This window comes from Lepisma saccharinum, chromosome 2 (genome assembly GCF_977018435.1).
Source record: "Lepisma saccharinum chromosome 2, izLepSacc3.1, whole genome shotgun sequence".
Classification (NCBI taxonomy): domain Eukaryota; kingdom Metazoa; phylum Arthropoda; class Insecta; order Zygentoma; family Lepismatidae; genus Lepisma; species Lepisma saccharinum.
The window spans coordinates 104830812-104857841 of NC_139230.1; the positions used below are offsets into that span (position 1 = coordinate 104830812).

The 27030-nt window shown below is 37.2% G+C and overlaps 1 protein-coding gene across 5 annotated transcripts in view; it reads right to left on the reverse strand.

Moving 5' to 3' along the window:
* The window catches only part of Ca-alpha1D (Ca[2+]-channel protein alpha[[1]] subunit D), a 1588055-nt gene that overhangs the window by 718041 nt on the left and 842984 nt on the right, over positions 1–27030 (reverse strand). For all 5 annotated transcript variants that reach the window (XM_083117527.1, XM_083117525.1, XM_083117526.1 and 2 more), the window contains exons 24-26: positions 16123–16175; positions 11037–11183; positions 2074–2275 (exon numbers count right to left, since the gene is read on the reverse strand). In XM_083117527.1, the coding sequence (XP_082973653.1) occupies positions 2074–2275; positions 11037–11183; positions 16123–16175 (402 nt within the window). The remainder of the gene's footprint in view (positions 1–2073; positions 2276–11036; positions 11184–16122; positions 16176–27030) is intronic.

Sequence of the window (27030 nt, forward strand, 5' to 3'; positions counted from 1 at the left end):
CTGATTCACACATTTTTTATATTGATGATAGTTTTCATAATTGTACAAAATTAGGTAAGGCAATAAAATATTTATGTATAAAGGGTTTTCCAATAAGAATGATATGATTTTGAAATGAACTGGCAACTATGATTCAAATGTTACAACTGTCATTAGTTTTAATTTGTGTTTAGTATACTATCATGGCTAAATACACGCTTCAAGAACGTTTGATTATTATCCAAAAAAATATGAAAATATACGTTCTACTGAACTTGAAACGGATCATAATTTTGGGCAAAAAATTATCTTCTCGGATGAAGCTTATTTCTGGTTAAGTGGATATGTTAACAAACAAAATTGTCTTTTTTGGTGTGAAAACAATCCACAAGAGATTCACTAGAAGCCCTTGCGTCAGCAAAGGTCACTGTATGGTGTGGCTTATGGCATGGTGGCATCATCGGACCAATTTTTTTTCCAAAACGAGGCAGGAGTTGCAGTTACAGTGACTGGTAAGCGGTACCGATTGATGTTAACAAATTTTTTGTGGCCAAATTTAGATGAAATTGATTTGGAGGGCATGTGGTTCCAACAAGACGGTACCACATGTCCCACTGCTAATGCCACTATCGACGTATTGCAACAAGTGTTTGGTGAAAGGATAATTTCAAGATATGCAACTGTTATTTGGCCTCAAAGAAGTTGTGATTTAACTCCTTTAGATTGCTTTTTGTGGAGTTATTTGAAATCTATAGTCTATACAAACAGGCCACGAACCGTTGATGCATTAAGATTGAACATCGAACGCTGCATTCGTGACATTAGGTCCGAGTTATTGCACAAAGTCATCGAATATTTGGATCGAATTCACTCGTGTGCACGAAGTCGAGGTGGACACTTAAATGATGTGTTATTCAAAACACTATGCTTCAAAATAATATAAGAAGTTTGGTTGTATCTGAAATAGTTATTATTTTATTTCATTGTAAAATCATATCGTTCTTATTGGAAAACCGTATACAATTAGTGTGTAGCAGATATTGAAAAGTAAAACACATGTTGTCTTTACTTAAAGTTTGTCCATGGTATTTTACTGATAAAATAAATATAATTAAACTCTTTAGAGATGAAAATCTGCCACTGCCTTCACAAGAGAACCATCAGACTGGGAATACAGGGGTGTCTTCTTGCAAGCATGTCTTAAGGCACAGACCACAATTTGTAAAATAGAGGGTTGAGGTCTGGACTTTCATATGGCCCATCTAAGGGGGAAACGAAAAAAGGCACATTACTTTCAAGCCGCTGCTGGTTTGTTTGTGGCTTATGAGCTGGCGCAGAATCCTGCTGAAAGCTCCACTCCTGACCATGAAATAGAGTTTTGATGAGATCCTTCACCATTATGTCCATGACTGTCTCCTGGTACACTCGGTTTGATGTTCTTGATCCTTTCTCGCAGAAATGGAGCTCGGTGATGTCATCATAACTCAACCCACACCACATTATGATTGGTCCTTCCTTGATCCTCTGGACACTTCCTTTCCACTACCTTCTCATGAACTTGTGGGACCCTGTCATTTTGTGATTTGAAAGCCTCCTCAACAGTAAGACATTTTTCCATTGATGAACAGAACCATTCTACCACTTCTTTAGATGACTCATGTGTTGAAGGAAGCAAATACTCAAGAAATGCTTTCATCACATGGTAGGAAAAATGTCTCATCTTTAGTTGAATTAAAAAGAAAGAATCATCTCACTGGGAAGTAAGGACTATTAGAAATGTGAAGAAATAAGGACCTAAATGTTGTCACAGAGAGAGTCCTCAAATAATTTATGAAATTTCCATTATACAAATAATATTTTGTTACAACATGAAATCTTGTTGAAAGTTGTATATTGTGCCCCTTATAGGGGGCCCAATCGAAAAGTAGGGGGCACCCTCACCCCTGCTTGCATGGACATATTATTGAGAAATGTGATAAATCGTGCTAAACATGCCCATTAAAAATGTAAAAAGGAAATTAAATTTACGTAATCAATTAAGAACTTCGTAAATTCTCACAATCAACCTGAATGACTAAGTTGCAGTAGACTCACCTGATTTTTATCGAGTTCACAGTTTTTATATTCTTGTTCACCTTCACTTTGAAATGTGACGATCACAAAACCTACAAATATATTCACCATAAAAAATGCAATGATGATTATGTATATGATATAATAGGCTGCAACAATGGGTCGAAAATTATGGATTGGTCCATTGTCTTCTTGGTGAGAATCTATAGAAACATACAAAAGCCTGAAATGAGAGAAAATACGTAAAATACATTACTTCAATCTAAAATAGAAATCATTTTTACAACTAATTTTATGATAATACACATTGTGACAGAATTAGCTTGCTACATAATTATATAATATATACATTCAGGTATTACCAATAATGTGCACATCATCTCCAGGAAAAAAATACTGTAAAAGTGTGCTAGAGTACCATATGAGAAATTGATAGTGTATTAGCATATATTTCGTGCACATTTTTCAATTAAATCAGCTTGTATGATAGAGTGACATACGGGAATCTGGACAGTTCAGAGATTACGTACTCTGGCGTGTTTAGTTATAACTCATTCGCATACGTCTCATTTGATTACCAAATGATACCAGTTTTACATTTTTATCAGAAACCAGAAAGAATTAGCGCCAGGAAAAGTGCAACCTGTAAAATGTCCTACTGGGGTGACTCATGACAACTAAGGGGTGACTCTGCATAACTGAGGGGGGACTCTTGACAATATTCTAAATACTCTTACGATCGATAACGTCTCACGGAAAATCTCTTGATGTACACCTTTACTTACATCTCTACCCTTCACCGTATATACATATTTTCGTTATATTCCATTAACAACCTCCCCAGGTTACCTTTTACCTCATGCACTTATCAGGAATTCACTCTACGAGCACACTATCTTGCATAGCGCTAACAGAGGTACCTAAACATACGACGCTCTCTCTCTGTGTATTTCTTAGCATCCAAGAAGATTGTCTTAATTGATCGGATCTTGTATCGGAGTATCTGAGAGTCGGCAACTGTCGGAGTTTTTAAGCGACATCAACTTTCTGAGATCTGAGCATCTGAGACTGAGAGCGCGTAACAAGTCCGAACCCGGTATATATACCTCCGACAAACTGGCCCGCCCCAACCACTGGGGCAAGGCCTTATTGTGACCTTTCAAACGGGAAAGCCGTTGATAGAAAACAAACCGTGAGCTTCCCCGGCTACCGGGCAAAACGCAAGCTAGGCAAGAGCATTTACAAAAAAACTCTTGCATATATATATTTCCATTTTCCAACTGTGTGCGTTAAAACCACACAGCAGAGCTCCCCCTTTTTTCTTAAAAAATGAAAAACAATAATTCTTACCAGAATCCTCAAACTTCCATGAGAGTTCTTCACCACACATTTACCAGTCTCAGCAGTGTGTGAAAATTTCAAGTAAACAACACTACACATTACACATGCTCAACACACAAACACACTGCATCATACCCCTCCTCCTGAAGGAAGGATATGCACTACACACAAAAAATAAACAATAAACTTCACTAATCACAGTTCATATTCACTCTTGCAGTGTCTTTCACACGCAAAAAAAAGTCCCCTGAAAAAAAAAGTGTCTTTCACACGTACTAAGTCACCTGAAAAAGGTTCAATTATCTTCCTGGCAAATCTGGGACGTTGTGAAGATCCTCTGGAAACGAGAAGTCCTCCTCTGCCGAGAATCCACTCTCTAGAACATCCTGGTCATCCGGGGTTACCCTACTGGTGTAATTCCACGACGTACTTCAAGGATATCCTCACAAGGGCCGCGGCCGAAATCATTCTCGTAGTTCCTATTTCTGAAGATATAACGTAGATTTTTCCACACCGGCCTCCTGATCTATATTTCCAGGTCTGGCATTTTGAGCTGAATTTTGATTCCTAACATCCGCTGCGGGTCGCGCTAATTCCCATTTCTCCTGCAGCCTTTTTCCATAAGTGACATTGTCTACCTCCGACCAATTCCGATCATCCTTGGCCACTTCCGGTTGCAACTTGTCAAACGGGCAGCCTATCTGGCGGCCGTAGTGAAGATGGAATGGATTGTTTTGCTCGTGACAGTACTGTGGATCCCGAACACACTAATCCAGAACAACATAAGATCTACAGTTGATGTAACCTATGCACAGGAAGAAATCGCCGCTGTGATTGACAGATTGGAAAATGGCAAAGCCCCGGGTCCTGATGGAACTCTAAACGAGTTAATCAAAATTACTAAAAACCAACTTCTCGGAGGTTTACAGACAATCTATAACCAATGGCTAGCAGAAGGGATTTTTCCTGAAGACTGGAAATTAGCAACGTTAGTGCTTTTCTTAAAGGATACCAAAAGAGATCCATCCAATGTAAAATCTTACAGGCCAATTTGCCTCTTGGATGACTTAGGCAAAGTTTTTGAGAGGCTGATTACAAAGAGACTAAACGAAAGACTAACACTAATAAGGAATTCCAGCAAACAGTATGGGTTTATTAAAGGACGCTCTACTGAGGATGCGGTCAATCGTGTGATAACATCTATAAACCAAACTCATTATAAGTATGTTACTGGAATTACAATAGACATTAGCGGAGCGTTCAATAATGTATGGTGGCCATACTTACTACAAGAACTAAGGAGGTTGCAGATTCCTAAGCCTCTATACAGCTTAATCTGTGATTACCTGAAAGACAGGAGAATACAGTTCGTTTGAGGACATGAGACGATCTGCAGGAGTGTCAAAAAAGGCTGTCCTCAGGGCTCTGTCCTGGGGCCAGTCCTTTGGAATATAACGTTGGAACCACTACTGCTGGCTCTCAGCAGGATGGATGAGATCATAGATAGTGTTGCTTATGCAGATGATCTATTAATCATAACCGGATCGAACAATCGCAAAGGTTTGGAGTTCAATGCTAACAAGATCTTGAATCAAGTGGCCATTTGGTCTGAGGAATCTAAGTTGACCATAGCTAAGGAGAAGACATATCAAATCCTCCTTAAGGGAAAACTGGCTCGAGCGCCTATATTCAAGTTTCAGAACTCTTCAATTAAAAATGTTCAAGTCATCAAATACCTTGGAATTCACATGGAAGCTCAAATGAGCCTAAGAGCTCACGTGAACAGTGTTACAGCTAAGGCCAAGTCAGCTTTACGCAATATCTTAAACATGGGTAATACTGCATTTAAGATACCATTCAAGATCGCAATGCTGTATTATAAAGCGATATTTGTTACAACTATATGTTATGCAGCGTCTACTTGGGCTTTCCTTTCTAGGAAGAAAGTTGTCCGGGACCGTCTGAGATCGGCACAGCGCAACGTCTTGTTGAGAATTCTTGGGGCCTTTCGCACAACGTCAACTATGTCAACCATAGTGCTAGCTGGTGTCTTGCCTCTTGATTTTGAGGTTCAACGACACGCTTCTAGATATTGGTTTCGGAAGGGAGACCAAGCTAAGATATTCATGCTCTTGGGAATTAATGTGAATACCATGCAGGACATTGACCAGGTTTTACAAAGCAAATGGCAACAGGAGTGGAGACAATACTCGGGATCAGTACACACGAAGCTATATATGCCTGACGTTAAATTCTGGACAATGAACTCACTCTTTAAACCAACTAAAGGGTTGATACACCTCATTACAGGGCATGGCCCTTATAAGGCATATTTGAAACGCTTTGGCCTCATTCTAGATGACCAGTGCCAAGTATGTAAGACTACTGATACTCCAGAACACGCTGTGTTTTATTGCAATAAATTTCAAGACCCCAAAATAAGGGAACTTAGAGCTAAGCTAGAACCAGACTTTGTAAGACAACAACTTACTTGTCAACGAACCTTTCCTACAATTAATGCTTTGGCTGAGCTGATATCTACGCTTGAGGAAATGGAATTCAAACACCATCAAGAGCCACGAGCCCGACAAGTGGTTCCAATATCATCATTTATTGAAAACATGGAACCCACTGGAACTAAGACTAGATCGAGCATGAGACTTGCTGCCCAATTAATGGGAGAAAGGAGCTCTGCACAAAATAATTGCTTTAATGAAATAAGATACTATGAAGAAGGACCGGCTTCCCTGAATAGAAGAAAACACTACATTACATCCCTCAGAAGAGAACCTGACATACTAGAATTGGATGACTGAAACCACTATATATATTTCCAGTATCCAGATGCTGTCTACCAGTTGAGGACTGCGAGTAGAAGATTGAAGACAGAAGAGGAGGCTTGAGAACTCCCTATTCTTCGGGGATGTCTCTTCAATATATAACTCTTATGAATATCTACTTTTCTTCTGATCTAAGGATTCCTCATCAAGTGCCATTATTATTCTCTTAATTATGGGATCTAAGGGTTCCTCTAATATCTTATTCTATATTCTCATTCTTATATTGTATTCTTATATATTCATTATTTTATTTCTATGTTATATGTATCTTTATATTTCATATCTTGCTTATTGTTTGGAGCTACTCAATTTCACAATATTAATTTTTCAAAAAGTCTTGGTTTAAATCTTAGGTACCAAGACTCAGAGCACTTGCCTCTTCTCTCTTACGTACCTTCTGACCTCTCCACTTACCAAGTTAATCCTTATATCCTATTCCAGGATACGGATACCACACTTAGATAAGATCAAGAAAGAAGATCTGAGTGAGAGGGTACCAAAAGTGAGAGTGGCGAGTGGAGGTGGAGGATCGCCGCTCCGTATCCCATCCTGTGGATCCCGTACTCAAGACTAAGCAAATTCTCCTGCCAATCACGGTGGCATTTCGTGTAAATTGCAGTGCATTTCTTGTTCTTCACAGGCGTCTCACTTTTCTTCCCTTGTGGGCGGACCCGCGTCTTGACAGAACCGTCGTCCTTAGGCACCTCCTCTGAACCGGGTACCCTCTTCTCCCAGAAACGAAGCGCAAAGTCTACGTCTTCTTCCTGGGAGGCACTGCCGTCTCGATTAGCCTCGGTGCCTTTTCCTGTGAATACTCTCTCCGAGTTTGTGAGATCATTATACTATTTCAGTTGCAATGAGGAAGCCATAGTAAATTATATTTCATAGAAATGTATATCAAATGAAACAGTCCCCTTGGTAAACCAGTGGGCAAGCTGCGAAGTATGAGGTATAGATTCGAATACTGACTAAGAAAATCCATCTCATTTTCATGTTTAATCTCCAGATTTGATTTGAATTTTCTTATTTAGTCTGGCTTTTTGGCTAGTCATGACGATGAGAATGGCTGGTGATTAGGTTAAAATTGATGAAGGGACACTCACAAAGAACACCCATACCCATGCAGTGATTTGATCCAGGGAACTTCGGTGACAAGATCGAAAGTCGACCACTTAACGCATTTTTTTTTTTTTTAAAGAAAAGGAGAATCCCTAATCCGTAGTCTCCTGTGAAACTCTTTCTCTGTTTTAACATATACCAGCTTTTATTCAAATGTCTAATTTCTTGCTGAGGACAAACACAAATATACATGTCTCACATGGGATTTAAATCCGGGACCTCTGGGCTTGTGGCGCGCTGTGCTAACCACTCCGCCACGAAGGTCGACGTTCTCGGCCACTGAGTCAGCTAGAAGAAAGCTTATGCAACTAACCATATTATACTAAGATAGAAAAACTGACGATAACAGAATGATTAAATAATTCATTTATCTACAGTGAAACGTACACAAACCCGCATGGGGGCAGCCCTGCCCTAAATGCTTTTCTCTTCATGTAATGGATTAAATACAGTGCACCTAAGTTGTAAACGTTTTTACATATATTTCAGAAGAATATATAAATTTTGAAGTTTATATTATTTTAAGGAAAAAAATCCTCCCAAAGTTTCGATGGCGTCCCTGAACAAATACATTGTGTAGGGGGGCTTGGAAAATTAGAAACGTACAAACCGAGAGTTACATGTTTGATGTTTTGATGAAGTGATTATAACACGCATGCAGTAGCTGCACATTGAGGTTTAAAATATTCTCACCTTTCATTAATTACAGTACTTTTAAATTAATTAAATTCAATTTAATTCAATTCAATGGTCTTTTTTTCTTGAGCGAGGTTCAGTAAATGCTGATCTACCATCTAACCCGACAAAGAAAGATGTAGGAGAGTACATTATTATACATAGATATTACAAAACCCTACATAAATAAAATAACATAAAAAAACGTATATAAAAAAATCTACCACTACTACACAAATAAAACGACAAAAGAAAACGGATCATGAAATAACACAAGTTATAGCAGTTTTCATTAACATCTGAAAACGGTAAAGTCACTTCATGCAACAAATTAAAAATGGCCGAGATATATAAACGCAAGCCTGAAATGCCGATTTAAACACTTGAAGGATATAGAAATAAGTTTTTAAATTATTAACATTTTTAAAGAAATATGATACGAGAGGGGTTGGTCGAAATGGTATGCAATGACCCTATTTCAAGTGGTTTCTCACCACTACAAACTTGTGTGCGCGAGAGAGAGCGTGCATTCACGCAAAAAAATGTTACCAATAATATATATGATGCTTTACAGATTTTACTGATAAGCAGCAGTTAGAAAAGTGATACCAGTGTAATATATTTTACAGTAAAGGTAAATAAAATATGGAACATCGAGGACATGTTTTTTAAAAAAATCTGCCCGTTTACGCAAAAAAACATTGCAAGGTCTGATTGCACTTCCTACAAGTACAGTAACCAAAGACTATATTGTAAAATTTTCAGAAATTTTGAAATGGGTGTTTTTGAGAAAATGATTTCTGAAAATAGGTCAAAATGGATTTTTCTCAATGTTTACAAATAATTTTCTACATAACGTTATACGTTATAGCAGAAATGGCATTGCAAATAGTTAGTCCTCTTCTCATATTTTATAATCACAGCAGAACTCATGTCCTGTGGTTTTTAATTTTTTTTTAAAAAAAAATTGAACTTTTCGAGTTGAAGAGGGCTTCATAAATATATTCCTTAATAAGGTTTTACAGGTGCTTTGAACAAGTTTTCAAATAAAAGAAACCTCAAATCTCTACCGTATTTTTTTATTTATAGTCTTTTGAAAATTGCATTATTTCCCTTACGTAATTTTTTTTTATCAAATAGTGTCTTTCTTTGTGAGCTTGAAACACTGTAGCAAATCAACAGAAAATAAAAAAAATATATGTATCATGTGGTCTATTAACATATAGTATTCTTTTCAGCATCATCCGTGATTGTGAGTTGACAGCTCCTATATGATTTGAGATGAAATGACCCAACTGTAAACAATGATATAACGGTGGGCAATTCCCCTGTTGTTTTCTTTGCCGTAGGGTGCACCATACATGTGTTGCTTTTAATTGGAGGCAGATTCAGAGCGGTAGGTACGAGGGCATAGAAGCGGACGCTCCGAGAGCCTAGGCCAGGGGTATTCAACTCGTCAGACAGTGCGGGCCATATTAACAATTTCAATGACGCTCGCGGGCCACGAAGCTATACTGCGGTATTGAGAAGCGTAAGATGCTGCCATCTACCTGCCCCAAGCGGTACTTAATGGTAAGAATTATTTTTTTCAAACTGGCACGGGCCATGGCAAAGGGGCCTGAGGGCCACCTTAGACTCCTGGCCTAGGCGGTGAAAACACAGAACGCGAAAAATAGAACAAATTCCAAAAGAGTAAACGTCGCAGTGCCCTGCGAAAGTATTTGGGCCTCATAATAACGTTGTTATTATTTGGTTTCCTACATATTGCATGTAGTTATATTCATGTGCAAACATATCTGTGTAGTTTTAACACCCTCGCAATGTAATCAAGAGTTCGACTGGTTCGATTCCCCTGTGGAGGCATATGTATTGCTTCAGATCCTACATTAATATGTATTTCTAGTCTTGATTAGCCTTTCTGTGCATAATGGAGTCTTAAACACACTCAAACATCAATTTTAATATACGTAGTATTTATGTATTTATTACGTATGCATTTCTGACATTCGCCCCATTACCGGTTGAAGAACTCCACACCTCTCGGTAGGACTGTGGGAGGGAGACCGGCAGTCAAGAAATAGGCATAGACCCTTCCAGGGCTGTGGAGCCACGAACATTCCTTTAGCACGAAACAAATTAAATGTCTCAGCATTGGCACACTGGAATACAGTTTATTGCAGCACAGGTCAAACTTCAATCACTTTTTTCCTTAAATGGGAAAACACAGCGATAGAACTTACTCAGTGTAAATAGAAATTGAATTGCGTTAGTCAAAAAACTAAAAGCGAGGAAAATTGATTCGGCCTTGTTTTGAGGAACTCCAAGTTCGAATTTAAGGATTTGAACAGAATGTTCAAACGTTACTAATTTTCCACGAATGACTATCTCACAATACATTTTTTACCGAACTCAAGCACGATTTTGTATCTGTATTGCTTCCCCACATATATATAATCAAAAATTTTCTCTTTAACATGATGATTTCTAGGAAAAACCGCATACACACACACACACACATGGCGGTCTCCATATTCGATGCCTGGTTAAATCGGTTAATCATTAATCATTGTGTTTGTCCCAGCAGCAATTGCATCAGTTCATTATTCAACCTCATAGTCACAATTAATCCCAGAGATAGAGAAACGACGTAAAATAACCACAAGGGTGTGCTTGTGTGTGCTTAAGTACGTACTATTGTATGCAATTATGTTCTATTTCTTATTATTGAATTCAACTTAATAATTCTGTGTATGTCAGTGACTATTCTTCTTTATTAGCGTGTAATGTTACAACAAATTAAAGGCTCTAACCCACCACTCCATGTTTAGTGTAGTGGATATCACTGGCCTTTCGCAGCTTCGATCCCCACCACCGGAAAATAGAAATACATTCACCTGAAGGCGAGAGAAGAGATGTAGGTAAAATCACTAGACAATGGATAATATCTAATTAATATTACATTCTAATTAATTCAATTTATCCTAGTAACAAGCTTAAAAAAATTCTTACCCAGGCCACCCTTCAAATGTGGAGACTGTAAACAATGTTAGCATGGCTTTAGCCACATCATCAAAATGGAAGTCATTTCTTGACCATGTTCTGTTTTTAACAGCTGGTTTATCAGGATTTCCATCTTCGAACACTAGGTAAGTACCACTGAAATAAAGAAATATTATTAACGAACATGAGCTAAAAGTTTTTCGCCACTAATTATTGTAATTGCAATAATAGTACTTTTAATGTTTTTCAAATACAACAACGAGAAAAGCAAAATTATTTTGTTACTTCAAATGTCTGGTATATGTTTTTGTATTATACAAGTATACTAGTATATACTAGTAATCTCCCTGTATTTAGTACTCAGGGTACCTGAGGCGACTGGACCTGGTGCTCATCATGTCACTTCCTCAAACATTCCCAGATTGTGAATGTCTGGGTTTGTACGTACCTTTTTGATACAGTTAGTCTCACCGGTAACTTGTCCGCGGGACGGCTAGCGAAGTCGCGTCTACCGGCAAACTGGATGTAAGTAACATCCACGTAACTGGAACCGCAAGCTATGTAATGAAATTAACTCGTACAATTACATTGACAGTTACAATTAAAATGAGCACGTACCTTATTACAAGAGTTGCTGGAAATGTCCTCCTGCTTCCACACATATACGGCATATTTTAAGGAACTTTTCACTAACATGCATCAGTTTCTCTTCCAAAATTGCTCAATATATCTGATCATGTTTACTTTCAATTCATCTAATGTATGGCTTCAGGTTTCATACAGACAATTTGATAATGTCTGTTTCATGTGGAAGGTACCGGAGGGATTTTTGAGGAGTATGTTCCAATCGTGCTCCAACGTCGTCTAATATCTCCTCAGTAAGCACACTCCGTTTTACCCTTCGCTTCGTATCAAAAACAGAACCCATTTCTCTGAATGTGTTCACAAGTATCAGAACAATCTCTCTGTGTAGAACAGGAACATCTGGGAATTCTGCTGCAAAACGCCTTCTAACTTCCCTACAAGAATCCGTAATGACGTAAGAGTCGCACATAAAAATTTGTTGTTTTAAATTGTATAGATAGCGTGGCATTATTAGACTGCAGAAAAGCACCAGCAATACGTAAACTAAAACAAAAATTATCTAAAACACTTGTTAACACCTTAACACTTCACAAACCCGTGGAAACTGGATACGAGCCATCTGGATAATGAAGCATCGACGCCTCCAGTGGCAAGTTAGTGTACAGGTGTGGGTCTAAATGCCGGCAGATGTGTTCTTCCCGCAAGGCGCGCTGGCCGCCGCTCCGCGGAAGTCTGCCGTGAGACTCACTGTATTGAGAAAAATTTAGAATAGCGCAATTATTGTGTAAAATGTATTTTGATGTTAGTTATCTTGAAGTAGAACTGTTGCTAATAATGGTGGAAACGAGCGAGACGGTATCTTGTTTGTTCTCGTGAGTCCACTTGAAGATCATATTTTCTAATAAGAAATGGAGCTACAATTTAAATTGAGATTCGAACAATCTTGCAATGTTCGAATCCGGGACTACTTGATTACAAGGTGAAAGCAAGTCTACGCCATCAGGGGGACCAACGAGGCTGTTACTCTCGGTGCTGAGACAAGAGGGGGGCCCCATATGAAGATAAATTAATAATAATAGTAATAATAAAATACGCGGTGTCCGTGAAACAACTTAATGTTCTTGCTGATTTTGGAAATATACGGAAACATGCAGATTCAAACGAAAAATCAAGTAGATACGTGATAAATGAGACAATCACAAGGCTGAGGAAAGGAATAAATAAGAGGAATGGAAAATTTGATCAGAAAGATAGAGAAAGATCCATAGAGTTGTTAACAGATAAAATAAAGAATGTGAGAACAGCGGGTGGAGAGAGGAGAAACCAGAGGAACTAATATAAGAGAGTGGTGTTACGAGGGAATCAGAGAGAGAGAGAGGGGACGAGAAAAAGAGAGAGAAAATTAGTTGAGAATATAATGAGTGTTTATGGATGAAGAAGAAGGTATATCACTCTCCAGTATAATTACAATACATTTACACCTAATTTATTAAATAACCTATTTCCCTCTTAATAACCTCTGTTCCTAATTCAATGTACTTGTTTATAAATGGGTTCTACGCTGCCACAAAGCGAAGGGCTGACGATCGAACAGCATGGGGGTTGCAAGGAAAGAACTGCCCCTAAGCAGAAGACAATGAACGAATGAATGTTTTATATATTTATATAGGGTCTATTAGGGCTGAGCCGACACCGATGCCGATGTATCGGTATCGGAAAGTATCGCTTGGATACCAGCCGATACTTTTCCGGCATTATGGTATTTCACGGGGTCTGCAAAAATGCCGCGCTACACTTTCGTGGGGTCTAATTATACTGAGAATTATGCAAAATTCAAACATTCTTTTTATTTTGCACCAATTTTGCACGAAAAACTATGTTTTGTAATGACATGACATCTATTTTCATATTCTGATGTCATTCTTGAATATTCTAAAGCAAATACCTTGGTAAATTGGTGCATATATTTGCAGAATATTTACACACCAATATTGATCAATATTTTAAACATTTTTTTTTATTATTTCAATTTTTTAGTATCGGTATCGGTGGGAATCGGTAAGAGTATCGGCATCAGTATCGGTATCGGTTCAAAGTGGTATCGGCTCAGCCCTAATATATATATATATGCATGCGTGTGTGGGGGTGGGGAGGGGTGCGAGCGAAAGTCGTTAAATAACAGCACCTTTTATATAAAGCGTTTTCACAAGAGTCATTCATTCTGCTTCGCAACAGAACTGGTCAGCCCACCTGTCCACAAAGTTGCACATGTGCTCTAGTAAAATGTTTGTTGCTGTGCCCTTTACCCACTAACTGTAGAGCAGACGATCGAGAACAAGTCTCTGAGCAAGTAGTGGCGCGAGACGGCTCCACCAATGAACAGTGTAAGGAATGTGATTGCGTAATGGGCGACCGGAGTTCCCGCTTTCCATACTTCGTTCTGGAAGCGTTGCCAACTTTTGAAAACGATATTACCGTACGCACATGGAAAACTGACCGTATTTTTGTCTCCAGGTCCGTACGCTTGGTTTCAGAATTTGTTAGGGAAATATTAACCCCCCTCCGTTTCAGACGCACACTCACACACACGCACGTATTTTTCAAGGTTAATTATATATTTTAGCATTAAGTTAATGGCTTGTATATGATACTTAATCTCAATGGAAACATGATATGTAGTCAAAAATGTCGTTAAACTGCATCCTAATAACGTAACAGACTAGTGGCGTATTTTGGATGAGAGGAATCGAAGCTGATATTAACTTAATGTCTTCGAATTGGGTAATGTGTGGTTGTAATCACTTTGACTTAAAATTTCTAATTTGCCACGTACTGTGTTTATATAATGAATGAGGGACATCTGCAAAACAATCGAATCTGAACAAAATTTTAAAAAATTACAAGACATTAGCACTCAGAGTGAAATGGTAAATATACCTGTATGGTGGCTTGTCTGCGAAGAAAATTTAAACTGTTCCTGTGCCCCCAGTTTTGGCACCAAACATAGCCGCTACTGCCTCTGTAGACAACAATACTAAAGGAAAAAGACCGATTTAGCAAGCATTAGCAATCAAAGCTGATGCAGTTCTCTTGCTTTGTAGAGGTAACGTCATCGCCTTGTAATCAAGGGGTCCCGGTTTCGATACACGGTGGAGGTACATGGTACATCGGTTCGGATCCCACTTTAAACTGTCGGCTCAGTCCCGATTAGCCTTTCTCTGTATAAAGTGAACTTACAACAACAAATTAAACTTCATGAAGGCACAATGACTGTCGATGCACTGAGTAACATGCCTACACCAATTTATGGTCGATGTAGAAAACAGGTTTCCGTTTATCAATTTAATCACATTTGTTTTTTTTTTATTTATTTTATTTATTTATTTATCAACATTTGAGTGTAGGAGGAATAAAACAGCAAGTGCAAATTTTGGTAAGCAGTACATTAAGCGTACGGACCAAGGCCTGGACCGTACGTCCGTACATGCCATGACATTTCCGTACATGTACCGTCAGGACCGTACTGTTGGCAACACTGCGATTTGCCGACTCGATTTCCCTCCTCCTTCTCTGCCGCTATTTGCGGCCCTGCTCCACAATTAGACGTTACAGGGTTATAACTAACTTTGCACCTTCTCCAATACCTCGACGTAATCTGGAAACTTAAGACCTTAAGTTCCTTTCAATGTCCGAACAAGTGAAAGTTCGATGGCTAACAAACAATTTTTTTCTCGTAATTATAATTATAACATGGATTTCCAGACAGTTTTGACTCAGCTGGAAAGTTCAATCATTGGTGAATTTTGTGACGGTGACTGTGACTGTAAGTTAACTAAGAAATAAAGCATATTACTTGAACACAGACATTCACAATATTATTATTGAAATGAATGGCCTCTCAAATAGTCTAGTGTGTATAATGCAACATTCTTTCCTTAAATCACGTGGTCTTTGGTTTATTGGCCTGTGAGGGCACAAAGTAGTTCGGATTCCACTTTAAGCTACAGATCTAATACCGATTAGCATAACTCGACTTTCAAAAACTGTGATTGAAATTAAAGAAAAAACTCAAAGTAATGTATTCATGGTTACTTAAAATTCATCAAGCACTGATTACTAATGCTAGTTAGCTGCGCTGAAAAAAAAGTATTTATTCATATTATCCAACATTCATTGTATCATTTTGTTATTTGTTATACTAAATGGACGGGTTAAAGCTACAGTGGTGTAAGTCACTTAAAAAGAAAAAAAAGTCTGACTCACAGCACTTTGCTGATCAACACAACAGCTGTTTGCTTTATCACTAGACCTTAAACTGACATCTGTTCACAGTTGAATGAATCTCTGATTTACTTCACGTTTTTTGTTAACAGATTGACTTATATAGATCTGGTTTCTGTGTCTAAGTCTTTTTTTTTAAAAAAAGTGACTTACACCACTGTAACTTTAACCCGTCCAAATATAATTTACTTTCTAATTGAAAATAACGTAATTATTAAGCAGTACTTACTGACATTCTGGCTCAGTCATTTTAGATCCATCTGAGCAGGAGAAGAATTTTCCCTGTAACAATTAAAAATATTCAGTAAAGTTATTTATTACTATTCAAGTATGTCACAAGTAAGTGTAAAATATTAAGTAGTTATATACGCGTACTAATAGAAAATGGGACTAAATTATATGACCACAATAGAATAGTAAAATTTAGCCATTTTCAATTGTCAAAATGGTAAGCAAAGCAGATACGATAAAAAACATGCAGTTGTATAGCATTCAAATACAAACTGCATAAATGCAATATGTTGAAAGTATAAGCAAAGTAATATTTCTAGGTGTTGTAAGACAAATTTTTTACTCATTGAAGTAGCAGAAAAGGCATTTCATACGCAATTTTAATATAAAAAAAAACATAAAAAATGTGCAAAGAAACTTAGAATATTCCATTATAAATCAGTTTTCTTATAATAGATCATATTAGGCAAGATTTGTACATGTAATTCTATCTATATCTATAAATAGTAACCATATAAGCTTAATTTTGATAACCATGGTGATTTGACTGGAAATATCGAGTTATTAAAAAAAAAGTAGGCCGAAGGCACATATTTTGGAATGTTGAATATAGTTGAATAGCGTCATTTGAGTACCAATTTCGCTACAAAATCTTTAAAATAAAGTAGGTAGTTTATGAGGGATAGAATAAGTTGCTAATTTGTTATTCAGGGCCCAGATTTTGATGACATGTCATATTTTTTTCCCTTATGTAGTATGCATTGCTCTTAAGAATTAAAATCCTGAATATGAACCTCTGAGTATAAAAACGTGAATTTTATTGTGCATTTTTCGTCATATTTTCTGCCGGTCCCCGTGGTGAAGTGGTTAGCATATCGCTCTACGACGCCCGGGGTCCCGGGTTCGAATCCCGGTCTGGGCATTGTGAGACTACTCTTTTCAACGCAAAATTAAACAACAAAACAATACAGAATCGCTCACCGTGACACACTTGTCACTCTAATTAAACCATTACCTGAATTATAAAACGGTGAGGATAAGTGCCTACAGTCGGAGCTACTAATAATAGACCTAGGAGGATTTGTTTTCAAGCACCTGAAATGACGTGACATAGTACTACGGTGATTCAGAATATACACATATATTAAAACACAGATAAATAAACAGTACATCATAACCCCTCTTTCAGTCTCTCGTTCATTCATAAACACATTCCATGGCATAATGGGACAATATTACAATTACAAAGTTGAATTAATTAATACTTTGACGATACTTATGTGATTTCTTGGCTACATTGCCTTTTACAATTTACTGTTTAGGGTTTTAAGTGTAATGCGATTAATTGTTCTTTGTGCGAACCCTTTTTTCGTTTCTGAAGGTACAAATATATCTCAATGAACTATTGTTTGGCTGTTAACATATACTTTGTTCTATAACGTTGATTTTGTCCGCCGGAATAAGGATGTCTAGTTATGCCACAGCACTGAGTTAAGTTATGCAATGATTTACGCAGATTCGCGGTAGTTTGGTGTCATCACACACACACACACACACACACACGCATGGTTGGATCTTACCTTCGCTGCATTCCCTCTGACCTGGGTAGGGTGAAAGTGGTCCTACATTTTTAGAAGGTGTCCACACTCCGGTGTTGTACTTCGCGATTACCCTAGACGGCGAAAGTGGATCCCTCGGCAGTTCCATATGGCATCGTCGGCATCACACGTTCACTTCGTCGGCACGTCCATGACGGTACTCGTACACTGTCGATTCCATACGAAAACTAGCGCAGTTGTAGGTCAGCCCTTCGCTGTCACTCGTACGTAGAGATACATGGCTTAGGCGTTGAGACGAACATACGTAATGAGCCATGCGCGGTTTCACATGGACACACATGGATATTAAATGTTATTAACTTTGGTATTGACTTTTATGCACTTCGGTATTAACTTTGCTATCAATTGTTATTAACGTCTACTAACTTAGGGCGTTGTTCCGGACGATTGACACAGGTGGACGTGTCTGGTGTTATTCTCACATAACCACACGTATGTACATGGATGCGTTGACGGCGAGGGGAAACGACCCCCTGGGTCTACTTTGCTCTACTCCATGGCTTTAAACAATCACTCGTTTTATAAAGACAAGTTCAGATCACGGGTCTGATCGCGATTCGGAGCTAGGTCGCGCGTAGCTCACACTCCGGTGTCGATTCTTGGCAAAACTGTGTTCTGGCTATCCGCAAACATCCCTTTTATGCTAGATTTGAACGTGGTGACGCTCTAGCCTCTGTGTTTAGGTGTCTATTTATTGTTTTTGGTGCTTTGACCGTTGTCCTCCTATCCTGGTCTGTGCTAATGCCGTTCCATGACCTCTGCTAGCAGCCCCTCGTGCAGAGATTAGGCTAACTCCTCCGCTATTGTGGCTCGCACGTCCAACGAGGCCCTCTCAACGGGATGCCCTATTGCATTGTATACAGTGTTGGATCTTTAATAATTTATTACTCCCGTAGTTCGGTTCTGATTAGGCTGAAATTCTGGATGTGGTCTTCCGCTGGTTAAAATCTCATCCAATTCGGTCCAGTAGTTTAGAAGTTCCTCTTTTCCTGTTATTCTCCATATGAATGCATGTAAAATCAGGATTCGGGCGAGAAACGGTGGTTGGGCAAGCTCGCTTTGGCTAAAGCATTTGCTAGACATCTTTATTCGCGACGGATTTTAATATTACCTATTGTAATTAATTCTTAATAACGGGCAATTAGATCAATTACCTTTTACTCAAGATTTGACCGTTATAGCATGGATATTTGTGAGTGTCCATTCATCAATTTCATCATATCAATCAATAACTCATCCCCATCTTCGTAAATTAGCCAAAAGTGGCACAAAAGCGAAGTAAAATAAAACAAATCAATCATTCGTCATATTTTTTTTTTATTTTCTTAAAGTTTTAGGTCATTCTTTAAAGTTTTCGTTCATGTTTCTGTCACTTTTCGCGTTTCACTTCTTCTTCTGGTCTTCTCTTTGGCGAAATTGCAAAAAGAAATGTAATTGCATTATGTTTCACTCACTCATTTTTAGCCAGGAACTATCATTTATCGCCTTGATGTCTGTAACAATGAAAACAAAAATTCTGTCGACACGTGATTGTAAGAACAGAGCAACATGAACAAGGCAACTACATTACCTACTGCAATAATTTTGGATAAGTTAAGATTTTTACACATTTTTAAACTTAAAATTCACATACACCTTCAAATTTTATTTCTAACGTTACATAAGTAAGAACTATGCCGTACTAACTGTCATACGCTGAAATAAAGACAAAACTTTAAGTTATTTTTAAGTCATTTTATTGGACATTTTTCAGACATTTTTAGGTCATCAAAATCCGGTCCCTGGTACGTGTATTAAATGTAGACCCTTTTAAAATGAAATATTACAACGGCTAAATATAATATATCATGGGCACGAATCATAACGCGATTTAAGCTGACGTAATAAAAATTAATTTTTGAAACGTTGTTTGTATTAATTTTTTTATCCAAAGGAAATAAATTTACAGGAAATTTACACCTTTCTAAATTCTGTTGGTACACCCACTCTTATATCATGACTAGATTTTACCATGGTCTCACGGCCATTTCATCACATTTCATAGATTATAGAGGCTTGGACACGTTGGATGGATGGTCTGCTAAATAAATTTCAGCAGAATCCGTGAAAACCTTTCAATGTGAAGATTGGAAACATTATTTTCCTTATATTCCGCGTGTTCCAAATCGTTCATACCTGCAGAATAGAAATTTGAGATATTTTTCGTAGGAACATGACTATTACCGAGACACTTATGCTGGAATATGATCCCACAAATATGGTATATTTTCAGTACATCAATTTTGTAGTATTAGAAAATGATGACGACATAATATGCTGTTTGAAAAGCCCTCACTTACAATAATGTATATAATCCTGGCCCAGTTTTAACAGTTTCAAAATTCTGTCTACAACATGCACCAACGATCTCTGGATCAAGGTCGTGTATAGCGTCAGAGAAGTGAGGGAACTCGAGTGGACAGAGCGAAGCAATGCACGATGCTGGGAAGGCTGGTAACTGCAGTCACTTTCCCCCCACTCCACATAATATCTTTTTTCTCACGTGTTCATTGGTGGAGCAAAAATGAACAAAAATGAACTGAAAAATAAAGACGATGATTTCCACTGGAAACAGAAACATAATGAAAATAACACAAAAATGACGAGCTTTGAAAAGAGAGAAACAAAATTTATGGGGGACGAAGAGAGACTACCTCCACGCGGTGTTCCCTAGAAATGGCATTTGTCAGCTATAAGTCTCTCAAAACAAATAAAATTTCGAAAGAAAGAAGTCACGATAGCTCGTGGGAGAATCGAGAGGGCAAAGAGAAATCCCCCCTCCGCACCGTCTTACCTGCCGTGCAAGTGTCACAGCCCAAATAGTGATTCAGCCAAGGTCGATTGATCTGGGGCAGGATTCGTGCAACTGTCACTCCGTGCAAGTGTCCCGAACCCGATTACGGTATGGTTTGAGAGCGCGAATGATATGATTTCGGGGGACGCATGACATGATTTTGGAGTGGATGCGCCATTGACCTTGGGGCGGATGGGAACCCCTGGCTGCAAGTACAGTCTTTCACATTTTGGGCACGCCGTAAGCCAAGAACCGAAATGATGAAGCAAAAAATTCATAGCCATGACGTGCAGATATTGAAATGATTAATGAAGAAAACATTCTTCCTTTTCATTTCTATCAATTTGCACAATTTTAAAGGAATTTCAACAAAGCTCTAGTGGGCAAATACCACCCTATGAAATATAGTCGCCCTTGCAAACATGTCTAAATATTATCGAAATAAACAAACTACATAAAACCTAACCGTGAAATACTTCTCCCCTCCCCCCCCCCAATCTGAAAGAATGGTACTACATTTTTTGTTTCTGTGTTGAATATTACTAAGGCATTTAAATTTCTTTATAGCTATTTAATTAATTTAAAATGCTTACTTTTTCCCTTCTGAACTGTTATCATAGACCTGTAGGATATTCGGCTAGGCGGCAGTCGATAAGGAAGGGGGTAATCGCTACGGGTACCAAGGCAAGACGTTAAAAGAGCAAAACTTGTAAAAGAGTAAATGTTACGGGAAAATATTGGTGCCCTGTTAAATTAATACTAGTGTCAGTTTGCAAATAAACACATCTAAAACATTTCTGGATCCCTTCGCTCGCAACAAGTTATTACCATACATGATATGTTAAAAAATATATTATCTAAACACAGTTATTGCATGCAATATTTCATGATGATATATGGAGGAATAAGTAATTACTGATTCTAATACTTTGTGTAGGGGTGTTCTGAAAATTAGAAACATATGCTGTGTAGTGGCATTAAGAAACTTAAAAATATTATTATATTTTATTATAATATGTGTTATAAAATAATATATCGTATACTTTTGATGACTAAAGAGCAACCAAGTATTATCACATGAATTCTCTTAAATCAAGTTTGCATGTCAACTGTAGCATGAAAAGTCCAACAGTAAGCTCCTAGAAAGACAGTGTGTTCTGAAAGGAAAATATCCTACATATTCATGCGTCATTTTTTTTATTGTATTTGAAGATAACTTGTTATGCCCTGTTTAATTTTAACATGTATTCGTTTTATTTATTTTTACATTAATATGTTTTATTTGTTTTTGTTATCAAACTTATAGTTTTCGGATTTATGTGGATTAATGTTGATACCGGAAGCGAAGGTGATTTCAGGTTTCTAGACATTTCTAAAACTAACCAATCTGGCACAGATATATCTGTTGTTGAATCGGTTTCCAGGGCAACAGTGTGTGAGTAGACAAAACGTTGTTTGAGTTGAGTGAGATGATGTGAAATCTGTCAAAGACACTGTTAAAAGAAGAGAAGCAATTTATTGCATTGTGATTGCGTAAGTGAGTATAGTGGTATTATTTTACAGTGCACGTTTAAAGTGATGCGACACTAATAAACATTGACAAAGGTAAAATGTTAGTTGTTTATTCTGAACAACACTTCCTGAGACGACTCATAAGTCTCTTAACCCTACCGAGCTCAGAGATTGGGAAACTACTGTGACGTGTGCTAATCGTGCAGTTCCAACTAGAAGGAACATCACACGGTGCTACATTTGCCCACGGAACAGTCTTCGTCTGTTATAACTCCTTAGACCAATGAGAGTTATGTAGAAATAGAAAAACTTGATGTTTTCTTTATCTGAACTGAAAAGCTGAATAGTGAAAATGTGTTTACCTTTGTATAATAATTGCCAAGATACAAACGTTTAGTGTTTGACAAAACTGGGTTCTTTAGGAAGGAAAAAACAAAACAGCTTTAAAATATTATTATATGTTCCATCACAACAGAAAAATATTAAAATTTGTCGTATAATTTTTGTGTGCGTACTATTACACCAAAGTGTATATGTAAATTGTTTTCATTACATTCCATTTACATAAAAATAAGGTTATTAAATATCATAGATTTTGAAGAACATAAAGTTAAGTATCTTTACCAAAAAAAATGTTTCGTTTCCGTACTATTGTGACTTATTTCTGTCATGGTAGATAAGGGTTAGAAGGTAAATTCGATAGATGTTATTTAGGAGTGCTGATCCATTGTAGTTGCTTCTCAGAGCTCTTCGTTCTTAGAGTTTATTTATGTATTAATTTGATAAGTGAAGCAGTTGGAAAATGAAGGCGCCTGCCATTTTTATAATTGTTATTTGTGGAAATTCACTCTTTATTCACGAGACATATGCATGTCATTCTAACGTAAAATGAAATGTCTTAAATAACTCCAGGAACATGTTCTTGGAAAGAAGCAGAATAAATTATGTTTGTGTTGAACCAAGAAATGTGTTTTGTGACTCCCTTCAAAAAATGTACGAACCCAAAATTCCTCAATTAGATTCAGATATGTGATATGTTCATGTGTACTAAATAAATAGTAAAGGTAATAAAAGGTGTGTGTATCGCTAATTACCTTAGCAAGACTGGAGTACCATCAGTTAATTACAAAAAAATATTTATATATTTTAGCAATTGTATGGCGGACAGTGTGTGAATTCATATTAACAGTAGTGATTTCTATGAATATTGTAAGTGAGCTTAAAACATAAACTCAACTCAACTTACCTCTATCATTTGTACCAAATTTCCCAAATTTCCGGAAATTAACATTAAAAATAACAGATGCCTCATCCACAGATATTTCGCAATGCAGCGACTCGTGTGACATGCCGTGCAAGAGTGCTCTTCTTTGGCGCTTCTTGCAAATTTAAATAGATTACCTTCCATAGTTCCGCTGCTACAAATGAATTGCCAGTAAAATTGTTGCACTATAAATAATACGTATATTATACCTAGGTATATTTTAGTATTTTTCCACAAGAAGTACTTAATTACTTTTAACACGGATTCGCACAATTGCAGGAACATACATTGCTATGTGCATGATCTTTTATTGACGTTGATTTTGTGGTGGCCATAGTTACCTGCCGAAAAAGAATTCTTGTGTAAATATTCAGATTTGTTCTTCCTTTAATATTCATTATTGGAAGGTAAAAAGTAGAAATTTTACTTCCGCAGAGAGTCCAGTCATTCTGCAAGATAAAAACTACTTCATCTCTCTACAACTACGATAATGCAATGAACAAACTTCAATTCGATCTTGATGCTATAACAGATTGGTCATGGAGAAACTCCCTTCAATTGAATCCATCAAAATCTTGTTTCATGATCATAGGAACTCATGGTACCCTTAAGAAACTTCACAAAAACGCACCTTCTCCTTCAACTCTTGGCAGTATACCTCTAAGCGAAGTGGATACAAGCAAAAACTTGGGGATTGTGTTCGATAGACACTTAAATTGAGAGCCACAAGTCGAATTAATTGTGAAAAACTGTATGGGGAAACTTAAATCTTTGTATAATTTAAAACATACTCTGGACGCTAATGTTAAAGATCGTCTTATGCAAGCACTCGTCCTATCCACATTAGCCTATTGCGCTCCAGTGTACAGTAATATCTCCCAGGGCCTAAACTATAAACTTCAAAAAAATTCAGAGCTGTTGTATAGGTTTCATATTTAACCTAAACAGAAAGGAACATATATCCCCCTATTTAAAGAAACTTTCATAGCTAAACATTAAAACCTATTAGTGCCCAGCGTCCCTTTAAAAGGACGTTAGAATGAAACTGTAAATTTCTACATCGATTGTTATGTTGGTTGTTTTTTGGTATGATTGCGTTGTCAGAACAATGGTTTATTTAGTCCATTGTTCGCTTTTGTTATTTCATTCCGGTTTTTCTGTTTTGCATACAGTTGAAGTCTAGAATTCTGCAATATGGCAGCTATGGAGCGATTTGGGTAAGTAATTTATGAATATTTAATGGTTTTAATTATTTTTTTTAAATATTATTTACGTCTAATGACAGTAAAATGGATCATCTGTTAACTTAAATCATGAAAGTGAAAAAGTTTACAACAGTGTCAATACAACAACAATAACAATTTAGGTGTCCCTTTAAAGGGACGCTGGGCATTGACCCAGTAAAAAACCTTTATTTTCTGTTTATGCAGATGAATAAAAGTGAGGGCAGAACACAGCCATAAATTCAATTCTGATTTAAATTAGGACAGAAAAAGAACAATATTTTATAGAGTCTTACTTAACAAAACTTTTATTAGTAGCTATATGTTTTGCGCATGCGCGTATCTACATAATAGATGTATTTAATTCTGTCAATATGTTTCCTTACTTTGTAGCTTAGTAGCAGTAATCCTCCAAATTCTGGAGGAAGAAGAACAAAGTGATGATGGTTTAGATATTTTCATGGAGCCCCCAGAAGAGTCTGGTGGAGTAACAGATGAAGATTCCGATGACGAGTGCAAGGGAAATCCCAACCACTTTGGTCGTCAAACACTTATTGTAAAATGTGAAGTGCGAACGATTCGTAAGGAATATTGTGACAGTGTGCAACCTGAGGAATGGGATACTGATAGTGTAAGAAATGATACTACACATTACGTATCAAAAATAGGAAAACTTTTCATCACCCCAAATGAATGAATTCAAAAGAGACCAATACCGGAAATAAGTGTCAAGAGTTTTCATCACCAAATTTTTCTGAGAGTAATATAAAATCTTCTGTTGAATACTTCCAATTGTTTTTTGACAGTGAAATGATGGACCTAATAATTTCACAAACTAATTTGTACTCCTCACAAAAAATGAGCAGCTGTCTGTAAAAAACGATGAAATGTGGGTATTTTTTGGAGCTTTACTTTTGTCAGGGTATTCTAAATTACCCCACCGTCGTTTGTACTGGTCCCTGGAAGTATCCTTTAATTACATATTGCATGGCGAGATCTAAGGGTTGAAGAAAGGAAATAAAAGAGACAGCGCGAAATTATTGAACGGTCGGCCCAGGCACGTGATAACACACAGTACATACATGTTCCTTCGCTGTTGACGAGATGTACCAGCACCACGTCAAATTAGACACAGATTCCCAGTCCTCATCCCGATCGTCTCCTTTCGGTTCTGCTGCTTAGATAAGCAAATCCTGTCAATTCAAATCTGGTTGTCCAGGCTGGTACCTTTCCACAGGATGACACAGGTAATGGAATTCGTAAGGTCAACATTCGAAACCGACGAGAACATCCTATATCATATAATTTTTACTAACACTTCAATCTCATTTTATCATGAATATATATTAATAAAGTGTGCTTAATGAAAACTAGATTTTTCTTGGTTATCTAAGCGAAAAGTGTTTTATTTCCATATTCGAACAGTACGTCGAATTATTTAAAAAATGACTCTTTTCGTATCTGAAGCAAACAAAATGTTAAAAATTTCCCAGTGTATTTTGCCATCATCTTCGGCGTCTCTCTCCTTGTAATTTGTTAGGTTGGAATTTTTCACTTAACTAATTTTAAGAGCACATCATCTCAACGTTAATTGCAATTTAATGAAATTTTAAAATTCCAGCTTTTGCGAGTCACGTTCATTTGGTCTTCTTATTTCACTTGTGCAAGTTAACAATCGTCATCATAATGTATTGGCATATTTATGATTATATTTGGGGCTAGGCTAAGAATTTTTGTCCTGACCTCATAAGAAAGGTCTCTTTACATTCCAAAATACCTTGGAAAAGTTGATATTAAAGCAATGAGAGATGTACGTTAGAATGCGTGGGATATCAAATTTATGGGGAAGAATGGTTAACAGTGAACGATTGACAACTGGGGGACGGATTATGGGAAACATTTATATTCATGAAGTCCAAACACATGAAGGATTTGTGTCAATTTATGTTATTTATATGTACATAATTGTAAAATTTAGGGATAACTATCAGACAGACATTTAATGCTTTTAAGCGGTATTTGTGAGGTTGATAGACATCCAGAAATGTGTTTCCGGAGAATTTCAACCCCCTAATACCTTACATAATGCGAATGTTGGATTTGCGATAAGTTGTCTGAGAATAACCTGAAAACAGAGCAGTTTTTATACATCAGTTAGTCAGCTCACTTTGCAAGTGCCATGATCGTTATTTACCACCCAAATCAAATCACTGTTTCCGTACAGGTAGTTGAATGCCCAAACTCAATTAAAAACCCTGTCATTTGCCTAAATTTTATTTGGCTATTTTCATGTAATTGAATCAGCTTTCTAGTAGCATGTAAGAAGAATGTTTTGTGTGGCCGAAGACATTTAGGACAGACCTGATGGACTCCTTACAGGAATGTCACTAGACTCATGGTGCATGAGGCATCTCTTGGTTAAATTGAGCGTAGAAGTGTTATCATACCTGACATG